At 44.7% G+C, this 13847-nt stretch overlaps 1 protein-coding gene across 1 annotated transcript in view; it reads right to left on the bottom strand.

Annotated features, from left to right (window-relative positions):
* Positions 1-13847, bottom strand: part of SLC24A3 (solute carrier family 24 member 3) — a gene marked incomplete at both ends in the record, with an annotated part of 130183 nt that overhangs the window by 104673 nt on the left and 11663 nt on the right. Inside the window, one exon of the mRNA XM_079532954.1 lies at positions 1709-1846. Coding sequence (XP_079389080.1) covers positions 1709-1846 — 138 coding nt within the window. The remainder of the gene's footprint in view (positions 1-1708; positions 1847-13847) is intronic.

The raw sequence follows: 13847 nt of genomic DNA, 5'->3' as shown, positions 1-13847 counted from the left end.
TTCATACAATCCATTGTATTTAGTGAAGGTGGTAGAAATAGGTGAGGATGGTGAGAAAGCAGATATTTAAATAATGAGAGAAGTTGGGCTGGGAGGGGGGAGATTACTACATATGATGATGTGAGGCTGAAAGACTGGACCTGCACTACACAGGAGGTATGCAAACATGTAAGAGTGGAATAAGAAGAATGTTTTGTACCAACTGTTGCTGTTTAAAAAAAGAATGTCATCATCCACTTGTCCTGAAATGTTAGTAAGTTTTAGAGGAGAGGAAAAATTATAGGCAGAGAAATGCAGCAAGAACTGTATCTGTTAGAATTTCTCCTGGGGTACATAACCTACATAAGCTCTGAAGAATGAAGAAACACCTTTCTGATCCCTCCCTTGAACTTAGAGGAAATGATACCCAAGCTCCTATGTGAAAAGGAAAAAATAAAGGACTGAACAGCTTATGGAGCTTTCCCTTTCTTATTAGTGATACATTTCAATGACTTCTGTTTGGGTAAAAAGAAAAAAGATGCAATCAACTGGATGCGAACTGAAAAGATACCCCCTTGTCCTTTTTTCTAATATCCGTGGAATTTTTTTTGTATACAGAATCACAGAACTATAGGATTATAATTATAGGGACCCTTAAAGGCCATCCAACTGCTGAACGGGGACATCTACAGCTCCATCAGTGCTCAGAGCCCCATCCAGGCTGACCTTAAATATCTCCAAGGATCGGGTATCCACCAGCTCTCTGGGCAACCTGTGCTTCACCACCCATAGTGTAAAAAACCCTTCTTTCTCATATCTACTCTAAATCTCCCGTTTACTTTGAAACCATTTCCCCTTGTCTTATCACAACAGATCTTGCTAGAGTCTGTCCCCTTCCTTCTTACAGCCTCCCTGAAAGGCTGTGTCAGGTCTCCAAGTAGCTCAGGAAACGTAATTTGAAAGAGCACATAAGCTCATCTCCCGCAGCTAAATAATCTCTCTACTCAGTCAGTTAGCATTCTAGCTGTAGTTGGACTCCTGAGAACGTGGGACACGTAAAGCAGAAAAACACATTTGATACACACTTGTGCTCACCTTCTCCAAAAGCACCCGTGTATGTCAACCAACTTCAACCAAACGTAATGGAGCAATAGAGCTTCAAGGACATTAAGCTCCTATGAGTTTCATAAAAACAGGAGTCACAGAGATAAGAAATACCCTGCTAAGGTTCTTCCCTGAGGAAAAAGCTGTATTATGCATTTCACATCAGAAAAGCCTAGAAGTTCAGCTGTGAAACTTCAAACTAAATTTGTCTAGTCAATAACCTGCTGGAGCCATTAATACTAAATATAAGACAATCAACTAATGCTACAAATAATACTTGTTCTAGCACACATATTCACAATGCATATTTGACCACAACAACGTGTGTGGTTTTCATGCAATAAACATTTAAGACTCTTTGGATGTCACAGCTTTTTGCACAAGCCTCATGACTTGGCTATCAGCAGATGTTACACTTACACACTAGCTGACAGCACGCCTTCTCCTTAACCCTACCTGCAGAGAGTCTGCAATATCCATATGGTCCACATTCACAAAGAAAACAGCAAAGATGTTTACAGACCTAAAAATAACTAAAACCTTTCAGCCATATAGGTGAAACCAATGCAGAGATCTGGGAAGTAAGAAAGTCAACTGTGAGGCTGGAAGCAACTATCATTCCTACCTGGTTCAGTGCAATTTCTGACATTCTGCTTCCCCCCGTCCCCTGGGACTTCCGTCGTGTTGTCCTCATTTGCTTGCAGTAGCTGTCTCCCGCTCCACTTGCCATCATTTTCCACAGAGTAGCTCAAAGCATCATAACCTAAAACAAAATAACAGTAGATACATGAGACTGTACCAGAAAAGCAACTTGTGATCCTGTTCCTGAATGCTTAAAGCATCTGCATGCCGTGGAAAGGAAGCGATTTTCCCACACTAAACAATGTTGGCATGGCCTCACCTTGAGTACTGCGTGCAGTTTTGGGCACCACAGTACAAAAAGGACCCAGAGTCGGACTCTGTGATCCTTGTGGGTCCCTTCCAACTTAGGATATTCTGTGATTCTATGATTTTAAACCTACTGCTCTTTGTATTAAGAACAGCAGTGTTTCTTAAATCACACTGGAAAGGTACATCCTGTTCGCTCCACATTCCAGTGAGTCCCAAAAACTGGAGGAGTCTGGTTCATTCCTCCACAACTTCCCTTATTGAAAAAGTTCTTAACAGAAGGGGGTCTAAGATCTCACAAGAAGTACAGAGCGATAATGGATTTAAAATCAGAGCATCCTCCACTGCCGCCTGGAGAAACAAACAAAAAAGCACTAACCCCTGCTCCTAGTCTGTTAGATCCATATCAGCCAAACTGCCAAGTTTCGCACATTCTGAAAAGACATTTAAGCCACTTCTGCTTACAACTGCCATCAAGCTTGCTGCTGAATGAGGCCTAAGAGATGCAGTGTTTGACACAGAAGTCAAGCAGGCTTCTTTGTGAATCGATAATGTGCTCCATAGGCGTTAGGAAAGCTCTGTCCTCTCAGACCAAGCGGTTCCTCTTGACTTCAGATGGAGTTCAGCAACCCACATAGCATAGAAAACAGAAGCAGGGGGACTGTGTCAGAGAGGACAGGGTACTGAGGTGTAAGAGCAATCACTGTTTTCAAATTACGTTTTGTAATAAATGTTGGAACAGCTATTTTCACCCAACTGGTCAACGGGGATCCATTTCAGTATCTCATCTCCAATGCAATCATAGTCAGTGAAGCTGGAAAAGACCACTAAGATCACCAAGTCCTGTGACCAGCCCACCCCACTGTGCCCACTGCCCACGTCTCAGTGCCACATCCCACGGCTCTGGGACACCTCCAGGTGACCCCACCACTCCCTGGGCAGCTGTGCCACTGCCTCACCGCTCTTTGGGACAAGGAATTGTTCCTAACAGCCAACCTGAACCTCCCCTGGTGTAAGTTAAAGCCATCACTTCTGGTCCTGTCAGTGCCTGATGATCCCAGAGAGAAGGCTCCTGAACACGTTCCCCACAGACCAGACACAGCTTTTCAATGCATTATGAAGCATTCGGTTCAGAAACATGAAGTAAGCAGCTTCTCACAGAGCAGAAAGCAACTGATAAAAATCTTTATAAGGATACAACCACGTCCACTTTCAAAGTGGTTATTAAGCCCAAATGCACCGTTACTCCCATCCAACATGGCTCTCTGAACTATAAAGGTTACAGGGAATGGGGCCAGAGCATTCCTCCGAGATACTTCAGCAGTCTTCAAATCATCAAAAAATACCTACTGACATCAGAAACTTTATATTCAATGGATAAAGAGATAAGCCTTGGCCCAGCTGGTGCTACCCATTTTAGACCAGGGAGTCTGAGCTTATTCTCTATCATGCCTCGGCACGTGCAGTCCTTCAAACACGAGGCGTGCATTCATTTACTGACTTCACATTTTCCAAACTTCAGCCACTTTGCTCTTACTTGCCAGTTTCTTTGCTAAGCTGACTGCAAAACCACTGCATGCTGTTGTTGGTCCTTCACAGCCATCCAGCATGTTTTTTTCAGCTCTCCATGCAACTGCTGTTGAGAACACTAAGAAACAAACCCCAAGCCCCTAGGCCAACAGGCACCGAAACAAGAATCTCCACTAAGAAAGCAAGGAAGTAGCAGAGAGCAAAAAAGTGGGGAGCCTGGAGCAAAACGGTCTCAGACTGCAGCAAAAGACTAAAGAAGCTGGCACCAGCCCTTTGCCACAAAGAACAGAACAGTGGATCTTGAGAAGCAAGTGCAAGCAATCGCAGCTGGGCAAGCAACCGACTGAAAAGTCGACTCGCTGCGTACCAAAAAGTGTTTCTGTGCAGTAAACCTAAAGTCTCCTATAGTGCAGCATATCAAACCACATGCATTCTGGAACAGCTTCGTGACCCAAACTGATCAATTGGTTCCAGCCAAACACTGAACCCTGTGTTTTGCTGCCAGGCTTACAAGGCACAGAATGATTTTGGATATCAGTACTCAACGTAACATGCAATTACTTCATCTCATTACTTCTTGTCTGTTCCTTGCCTTACTCCCCTGCTCCCTCCCCTCTTTGGCTTTGCATTGGTGCTGCAAAGTGAAACTGTTTTAGCAATGTCAACAAAAACAGCTGGCTGTTTTCCATGGCATTCTTGGCATAATGCGGCTTGGTCTTAGACGTCATGTCTGCCTGCTTAGCCAAAAGCACATGCTCTATGCATGCAGTAGTTTTAAATTCAAGTGAGGGGAAAAAAAAAAAAAAAAAAGAAGAGGGAAAATAACAGTTGCACAGGCAGCTTTAAGAAACTTGTTTCCTAAGCAAAAATAAATAAATGAATAAAATAGTCTGCACCTTGATAAACTAAACACCACTGTTTTAAGCTTTAGGCACTTTGTACTGTTCTCCACTTGCTTTACAAACTTTAGAGATGACTGTTTGTTTAATCTGTGAGCACGGGTGAGAGCTGCGAGTTAACAAACCTCACTGATAGAAGTGGCCTGAGTTTCTCAAAATGAGCACACACAATAATGCAACATCAGGCATCTTCCTTAATTATAAACATACACGGGTAATCAAGCTAAGCAGTTTCAGTTCCACATAGTTGCTGTTTTTCCAAGCAGAGAGGCTCTTCTCCAAGCAGTCGGAGTGCTGCTGCACGTTGCTGAGGGGAGGGAAGGCAGGAGGGAGAACCCACAAGTGCTGCAGCAACCCAGAAGTTCCTGCAGAAACCTCTTCTGCTTCCTCCCAGGCCTAAACAGCTTTCTGGCAGCTGTCTCACAGCAGTACTCGCACCCTACCAACCTCAAAACCCTGCCTTAGTCACCTCTTCTATACCCCATTTGGTTCAATAGAGCAAGAGGAAATAAAACGCGTGGGTGAAATGAGATGCTTTCTTCAAAGTGTATCATAACCTTCTATTTATCTGTCCTAAGGCAGAAATTACGTTGACTTCAAGCTTCACATCATCCAGAGGTGGTGGCGTCTGAGCCTCAGCTCCACCAAACACAAGCCTGATCCATTGATTTCAATATATGCTAAATCCCAGTCAGCAAAATACAAAAAAAAATAATCTGATATTCTGTGGAAGGACTGTCAAAACAGCACAGAGTAAGCAAAATTCTTCTTTTCAAGGGCAAACAGCAAAAGTTAGAAGCGGAAAGCCAACAGTCTTGTCTCTTTAAATAAGACAGCAAGTGCTTTTGTGTTTGTTTGCTGCGAACCCCTGTAGCTGCCAAGCCAGGGTGGCAGCCCTGTGACAACACGCACTCCAGCGACATCACTGATCTGCCCTACTAACAATGAAACAGAGTGGAAAGAAGAACTGGTCAAGTTGCCCAGAAGTTCTGAAAATGCTCTGCATGTGATCCAAAACTCCATGTGGGAGCTCATGAGTTCCTTACGCTATTCCAGATGGCTCTGGCTGCAGTTTACAACTTTCTGCACTGCAGGAACAGAGCTAAGCACATCCTAAGCTGCACTTTTCAGCAGGAAGAGTACTATTTCATAATGTCACACAGCACTCTGGTGTTCCTCAGTCACACACTGATCTCACAGTAACTGTTTTCAGCATCAAGCTGCAGGAACCTCAGCAAGTCAGAAATGCAGCTGGACCTCGGTGGTGATGATAAAAAGACCCCAACCCTGTCACTGAGATGAGGGCATTCCATGAGCCAGGCCATGGCACGGCGGGCTTTTCATCTGAGTCTTTAAAAATATATGATACCCTATAAACAGGGGGAAAAGAAAATACAGGGAGGTGACTGTCCCCCCGCACTGGCCAGGGCCCTCACTGCTAGAAAGACAGGGGAGACATCGTGGCTCTCTGCAATGACCTGAAAGGAGGCTGTGTGAGGAGGGGTCGGCCTCTGCTCACAGGGAACGGCCATAGGACGAGAGGGGATGGCCTCACGTTGTGCCAGGGGAGGTTCGGGTTGGCTGCTAGGAACAATTCCTTCTCCAGAAGTGATTCTGCACTGACACAGCTGCCCAGGGAGCGGTGGGGTCACCTGGAGGAGTCCCAGAGCCGTGGGATGTGGCACTGAGGGATAGCGCGGGGTAGGGCGCGGTGGGGATGGCTTGATGGCTGGACTCGATGATCTCGGACATCTTTTCCAACCTTAACAATTTTAAGAGAAAAAATGAAATTGGGAGGAAGTAAGGGGGATGAATCAGGGTCTTGAGGTTTAACAAAGTCATGGAAGGCCCTCCTTGACTTCATGTGTGCAAAGCCTTAACACAAGTGCATCCCAGCACTGCTCATTCAAAGCAGGTCACGTCAGAGGACAAGACAACCCTGAACAAACAGAGGAGAATGTGAAACACTCAGGCACAACGTTCAGATGGAATAACAACTTCAACCACAACGTATGACTGACCTACAACAGCAGAGGGTTTGGCCAACGATGCCAAAGTGCAATGAAGACGAAGCTGCTGTAAGCAAGGAGCTCGCACAACTAAGGGCTGGCAAAGCAAAGGCTGGCCCAGCAGACAGACAAAAGGATAGATCTGTCACCCAGGCCTTTCCGAGGCATGATGCCTTGCTGCCAATGGCTTTGCATTGTTGGCAGTTATCCTCGTCTCTTGCTGACAATAAACTACTTTCTATGCAAACTGCTAGATCCTGCTGGCTGAAGCCAAAAACAGCACAGCTTTTCTGGAATAGGTTTGTCCTCCCTCCTCTCGTCTGTCCCTTTTATCTATTGTTTTGATGGTGGCGGTTTCGGTTTTCAGAGGGTTGTTTTTGTGTTTTTTATTTTGAACCAGCTGAATTATCTCCCTCTCCCTGAAACTTCCCTACAGTGAATACAACAGGAAAATATTCCTGGGGAAGAGAAGATCTGGAGCATCCAAGCCCAAGCTCCCACACTACAAACCAGGTGCAAGCAGCGTTAGTGGGGGAGCAGGTGAGCACCCATCCAGCCCACAGCCCCAGGTTTCTCCTACAGCAACCAGACACACCATGGATTTTCACAGGGTAATGTGAGCTCAGGATTGCATAAGCATTTCAGAAATGGATTATCTTTCTTCGCACTCTGATTTGGAAGACGTTTTCTTTTCAGAATCACGAGCAGATGAGCAGCTAAGACCATAAATAAAGCATCCTCAGGGAAAACACAAAAACAAAACTACACCTGGCTTTGAAGAGCAGCCAGTTTCTTCCATCTGATTTCAAAGCTTTATTTCTATGTTTATCTGTCTGGGTGGAGGAAAGGGGAACAGGAAGGTAGGGGAAGCATGTTGGCCACACCACCATCATTTTTAATACTTGTATATGGCAAGTATAGCATAGAGGCCACGCTCTTTTGGGGGATTTTAGCTAATCAGTTCAATAAAAACCCTCCTAACATAAAGGCCAATGTCAGAAACCACAGCATTCATCTCCTAAGTAGCAGATAGACTCCATAAGAACCTATGCACCCCTGCCTACTTCTTTGCTGTCCTAAGCAGTATCAGTTTTAAGCTCAGATAACTGGTTTGCTAATTTGTGCCAAAAACAGTCATAGGATATGAGATTATCCAAAGTTGCCTTTAGTGTTCATTACCAGTTTGTGCAAGAATTTAGAGTGTATTTATTACTCACACCAGTTTGACCATTAAATTGGCTCTTCCCTTCTTCTTGCTTTACATGAAAGTACATAAGACCTCCCCAAACTACCACTTTTTAAATCTCCCTATTATCTCTCCCATGATTCAGTTCCTCTCTAAGATAAACGGGGTTTTTTTGCTCTTTTTTCTTCTTTTCACAATCTTTTCATGCCCCTCATCATTTTCATCGTGTTTCCTTGGACTCTTCCCTCTGTCCCCACTGAACCACACGTGACACTCAAGGTGACAGTTTCCCACTGATCCATTCAGGACTCTGTATTTTTAGCTCGATTTTCTGAGTGTCATTTTTGTGGCATATCCCACCAGCCAGCCTTTCATTTCGCTAACATTTCCCCATTTACAAACAGAGAGGGCTGAACATTGATGATATTCTCACACTGCTCCCTCTCCAACACACGCTCAGAGTCCCTGCTGATTCCTTTTTTCTGCATGTCTAAAACTTTCTCCGAGTCCCTCCTTGTGTTGGCCACCTCCTCAACTCCATTTACCAACTCTCCCCACTGCTGCCAATCCACAAGCACTGCTTCAAATCTTCCCACAGCATTGCCCAAAACCTGGGCTTCATCCAAAGCTCAGTGAAACCAAAAGAAAAGGTCCTTCAAAGTAAGGAGCAAAGAATCAAAGGGCAAGAATAGCAGCAGTAATACGTTTTACTGAAGTGACTTTATAAGTGGTTACACCACAAGTCACGCAGGTCATTCCCAACGTCTGTATCAATGAAGTCACTCAATCACAGTTTTCTTCACTCAGGATAGGTAGCAAGGAAACATTAGCAATAATGAATTAAAAATAATAACCTAAAACTGATTTTCCACCAGCTACAGAGCTACTTTTTATACGGTTCCAAGACTGTGACTGCTTGAACCTGGAAATCAAAGCTTTATATGGCTGAAAAAGCAGTAATTGAGAGGCTCACTGTTCTCAAACAGATCCTTTTTTCTTGAAACACTTGGACAGTGTCACACAGTAAGAGTGTAATTCCCTGGAGGAGATATATCTTCTAAAGGCAGTGGAAAATCAGTTGTATTCCAAGCCCATATGACAGGGTATAGACTTGGTGGTTGGGGGGGAGAGGGGGGGAGTTTGCTTGTTTGGGAGCTGAACACTCACTTCTTTCTCTTGCACGTTTATGTGTTTCTCACCTAATTCTGAGCTGACACGGGAAAGGAAAGCTTTTTGGTCAGGTGAAATGTTTTAGCCAGCTTGGAATCAAGTATTTTATTTTGGCTTAGTTTTTCCCTCTTTTACACTTCTAGCAAAGTCTAATTCTGTAGAAGGACGCGTTGAAAAGAGGAAGCTGTAGCTTTCTTGAGAAAAAAAAAAAGAGAAAGAGAGAAAAGAAAATAAACCATGAGTTTTTTTCCCAGTTTAATTCTATTCTCACCTTTGCAGCCCTGCCTGCGTAAACAAACAAGAGTGAAAAGGGAGCTTTGGTGCCTCGTTTCAATACAAACACATCTCTTGCAGCAAAGACCACCATTTCTCCCTGTTTTCCTTACTGCTCCTCCCCCCTTGTGCTTCTCTGCAACTACACTACAGAACTCTGGAACTGTTATTCGTTTAATTGTTATTTACTGCCTGTAGACCAAAAGAATCACACCAGGCACTTTCCAACTTGGAGACAAGGTCTCAGCCCCAGAGAATGCACCAGCTCTCATATTTACCTCTGTCATACAACGCTGAATCTGGACTTGTTCTCTAAAAGCCCTCTCTCTAAGATATGAAATTCAGGAAACCTCACTGATAGCCAGATAATGAAGTTCAAAGCAGGAAACAGCACAGAGACACGTGGAGAGACGTGTGTGAAGGCACAGTGGGTTTTGGCAACCATCACAAACCACTCAGAGCTTGCAGTGAGGCCTTTCAATTTAACTACCTGCTGCACTGGCAGAGGTAAAACTGCAAAACAGCCTGAGAGTTGGAGAAGAACATAATGAAATGAATGTGGAGGAGATGGGAAACACCAGCAAAACAGACAGACGTGCAGCCACTAAACCAGCAACTGATGACAAAACAGCAGCAAAGCACTTTGAGCTGCCATCAGCAGCTCCTCTTTGATCATCCCTCAGTGATACCCCTTCCAACCAACTCTCCAGCCAACAAATATCTCCCTACATAGGGTCCCAGCTGCATGCTGGTCTCTGCACTCATTCAGAGTGATCTAGATGTCACTAAGCCAGGCTGAAAATTACCTTAGTGACATACAGTGTTTTCCCGATGGTTCCCACTTAATTAAATATTTAAAGAGCTATTACCTTTCAGGGATGCCTGTGCACTGGCTGTGTCCATTATTTATAACATAATGTATTCATTATACATTTTATCCCATGCTCCTGTCTGCTGATCTCATAAGAGTCCCTTAAAAACAATTTCATGCAATTAATCCTACCTTAATTACAGACAAATGTATACAGAAGCCCCAGGACATCTACCCCTTATATTTATTAAAATTAAACATGTCTAGAAATACATCTGGTAATCAGGAAAGAGAGGGACAAAATGCCATGACAGAAGCCATAGCTATCTGTAACAATGAGCAGAGCTGAGCAGGGACAGTTAAAAACCCTTTAAAGAGCAGAGCAGGCTAGGAACAGGCCCAAGTACTTACTCTGAGAATCTTGGTGTCAAAGGATAGCAGGGCGAATGGCAGGTGACTGCACAGCCTATGAGCAAACAGGGTCCTTCATGTTAACCCCATTTGAAAAATCAGGACCAAAGAGCCAGCTTAGTGGAGCCAACCCCCAGGTAGGCACTCTTGTGTGTTCCTAGTTTTATTTGGATCTATCAAAGGAAGAGACCCTCAGCATCAAAGTAACATCTGCTGAGGATCTAGGAAGACTTTTTGCTTCCTTCATGGCTCATCGTTACTACACTGAAGCTACTCCTTCCATGAGACCTGCTCAGCCCTGGGGCAGCAGGAGGAAGCAGGGAAAGGGAAATAAATGTATTCCTATTTCCCTTCTCTATCAGCTGCAGAGCTTCAGCCTCCCTGCCCCACAGCTAATGCTCCTTCACTTGTCAGGCAAAGCTAAACAGCAGCAAGTATTACCAATGAGGAAAGAGTACCTCTTTGCAGACAGTGCTGACCTGCTATGCCAACCTGGAGTGCAAACATCTGGTTCCTCAAGCGCAGGACCTTCCCTGAGCTGCCATGCATGCTGCAGAAATAGTGACCTCAGCTTGCAACAAAGATTAGGCTGCAGACACCAGCAGGAGGGGGAGCCTCTGGTTTCCTGCATATCCCCACCAACTCTTCCATGAAGGCTACCACAGACAACCCATAGCTCACAAGGGAGGAAAGGCAGATTTGGGGAGAATTCACTTCCAGGGGAAGAACTTACATTCATTAACCAGCTTTTGATTTCCACATAAATACTTACATTTAGGGAGGGAGAAGGGACCAGGTGACTTCCCAAAGATGGTACTGGAATACAAATCTAACCAAGAAAATTTTTAGCTCTGCCGGCATACAAATTGCTGCATGGCTACCAGGCCACCTGCCTGATGAGGAACGTGGGGTAAAGGACAGAAGGCTGAGTTTAGACAATAGCTCCACAAGGAGCTTTGCTTTTCCTAGCAAGATGGTCTTACACATTGTAGTGGTGAGGGACACTGGAAGACAACTGACCTTAGTTTCAAGGTGCAGCTATACCTGCAAAGGAAAACAACAGAATAAGAAAGGATTGCATTAGCTCTACCAGAAAAATAACACTCTTGTAGAGCCGTGCCACAATTACATAACATTCGACACAGGGGCAGGCCTCCTCTGGCTTCAATATGGCCTATGCTGGGGAGAATTCTCTCAGGAGGGGAAAATATCTACCTATGGGCAGCCCTTTGCATGTCTGCAAGTTCCAGCAGCTTCTGCAACAGCCAAATGAGCAAGAGATGAAGCAGCTGGGAAGGCTGGAGACGGCATGGTGGGCAAGATCACCAGTAATGTTCTCCACAGAACTGGAGACAGGGACATTTTGATCAGCCACAGTAAAATCTCCTGCTTCATCTGTCTCCCAGGACAAGGATTTGTCCTAATGCAGCTTCCCTCTCACATCAGGTTCCTCTAATAAAACCGCTTCACTGTCCTGTATCTTCTTTCATACTGCTTACACAAGCCAAGCCTTATCACACCAAAACACCTTGTTATTCCTGCCTCCTACGGTCCTCCCAACCTCACACCACCGGTACAGCCATTCTCCCAGTCAACAGGTGTCACCACTGAGCTATCTCAGGTTGTCCCTTTCCTCCTCCAACTGACGACATTCCTGCAGACAAATCCGGCTGTAAAGCCCAACCTCACCTTGCACAGGGGTGCTAGCTGTCAGTCCACTCTGAGGAGGATGCATGCTCTGATCCTTGTAAACGGGGGCAGGGAGAATACAGAGACTGTCCTGCTTTGCTTGGTACCATTAAGGTCACTTTCCACAGTCCCACTTGAGTAAATGAACGGTGGGACTCCAGCTATTGAATCCTGTGCACCTCTGCTGGCAGACCCTGCATCTTAACACAGTCCTCTGCTTCTCTCCCCCACGTTCACACTAACATGTCACATGCTGAAAAATTATTCAGGGGCTGAAAGAGAAAGAAAAAGGAGTGGGGGGAAAATAAAAGGATCTCCAGAAACCAGGAGGAAGCACTTTGTAAATTTTCACATCATCTTGTCTAGATGCAAGCCAGAAACCCCCTCCTCTGCAGTTTTGGAAATATCAGTGTCAGCTCTTTTCTGAGGAGCCCTGGTAATGCACAGGAAGAAGCACAATCACAATTAATCTTATTTTGTGCAACTTCACTGACCCATCAGAACCAACTTGTATGTTTGTCAACCACACTGGAAAAAACAATCACACCCCAGAGGAGTTTATCCTCTGATCAAACACGGCAATCACACAAGTTTTCCAATGCTGAACGTGTCCACTTTTTCACCAAGGCATACAGCTCAAGAGAGCATATCCCTGATTTCTCAGGGGGTGCCACGGCTGGGAGCCATGCCATACTACAGAGATGCAGAGTGCATCCCAAGTCAGATGCCCACCTGGGACCTGTGAGTGCTACAGGTCCTCCCTGGACCTGCAACAATCCCAGGAGTCTCTGAGCAAGGGATGGCATAGAACATGGTACAACAATGTTGTAAAGGTGTGCAGCAACCCACTCATTTAAGTCTAACCAGACTTTAAGGAACAACTCTGGATGGCAAAAGCCAGAACAGCACCGCCTTTTCTGACCCTTCCTTTTCCACCAGTGAGAAAATATCACAAGGAAGATAATGGTTTCTGCTGCCAACTAAGCATTCAAAAACACAGACAGCAGAGAACAAGAAACACGTTGTGTCCATCCTTGAAAAGAATTTAACAAAAACCCCATTTCAAAACTAAGCGAGTCACAAAGAAGGAGATATTTATCACCTTTGAGTAACGGAGAAAACCATTCGCTTCAATTCAATTCAATTCAACAGACTTGAGACTAGTGCGATTAAAATCCCAAACCGGAACTTTCCACAGTATTTATAGGGAAATAAATAATGTGAGAGGATAAAAAAAAAAAGTTTCTAATTTTAACCACAGATCCTGGTACGAAAAGGAGACGCTCTACATCACACCCCAATGAAGACTTTAACACACTCCTGTCTTTATAAGGCTTTAAGAACTGCAGGACCCTCCAAGAAACGTTATGCATTCCTTACTCACCCTGAAGTGAGATTCTGCAGGCCGGAGCTGAATCCACTGCTCTGCTGCGTGAGGTGACCTTGGACAAGTTGTTCTGTCCAGATTCTCAGCTGGTGTCAAGCTGGCACTGTGCCACCAAAGTCAATTTAAACAATTTGAGGCTCCGGTCCTACAGCCCTCAGTCTCGTTATCCCAACAGCGCTGCCAACTGCTACACAGCTCAGCCTCCACCATGCCTTGGAAACGTGCGACTAAGCGGTATCGCAAGGGACAGGCAGTGCAATTCACACAACACACTTCCCTTTTAAATTACATAAGTTTCGCACTAAGACGAAAGAAAGGACCTGTGGTATTTTTGAAAAATAACCTCATTTTTGAGGCTTCACAAACAAAACCGCCTGTAGTTTTATTTTACAGCCTGCTATACATTAGGTGATGCACAACCCTTAAGGATTTTTATTTTAGCATACAGCAACGGGTGGTGACTGGTTTTTTTTTCATTTTTCTCCTTTCAAGTTTCATCATCATTACAAAA

Source organism: Tetrao urogallus, assembly GCF_951394365.1.
Source record: "Tetrao urogallus genome assembly, chromosome: 2".
In the NCBI taxonomy this organism is placed as follows: Eukaryota; Metazoa; Chordata; class Aves; order Galliformes; family Phasianidae; genus Tetrao; species Tetrao urogallus.
This window is presented reverse-complemented; position numbering and strand designations above follow the sequence as displayed.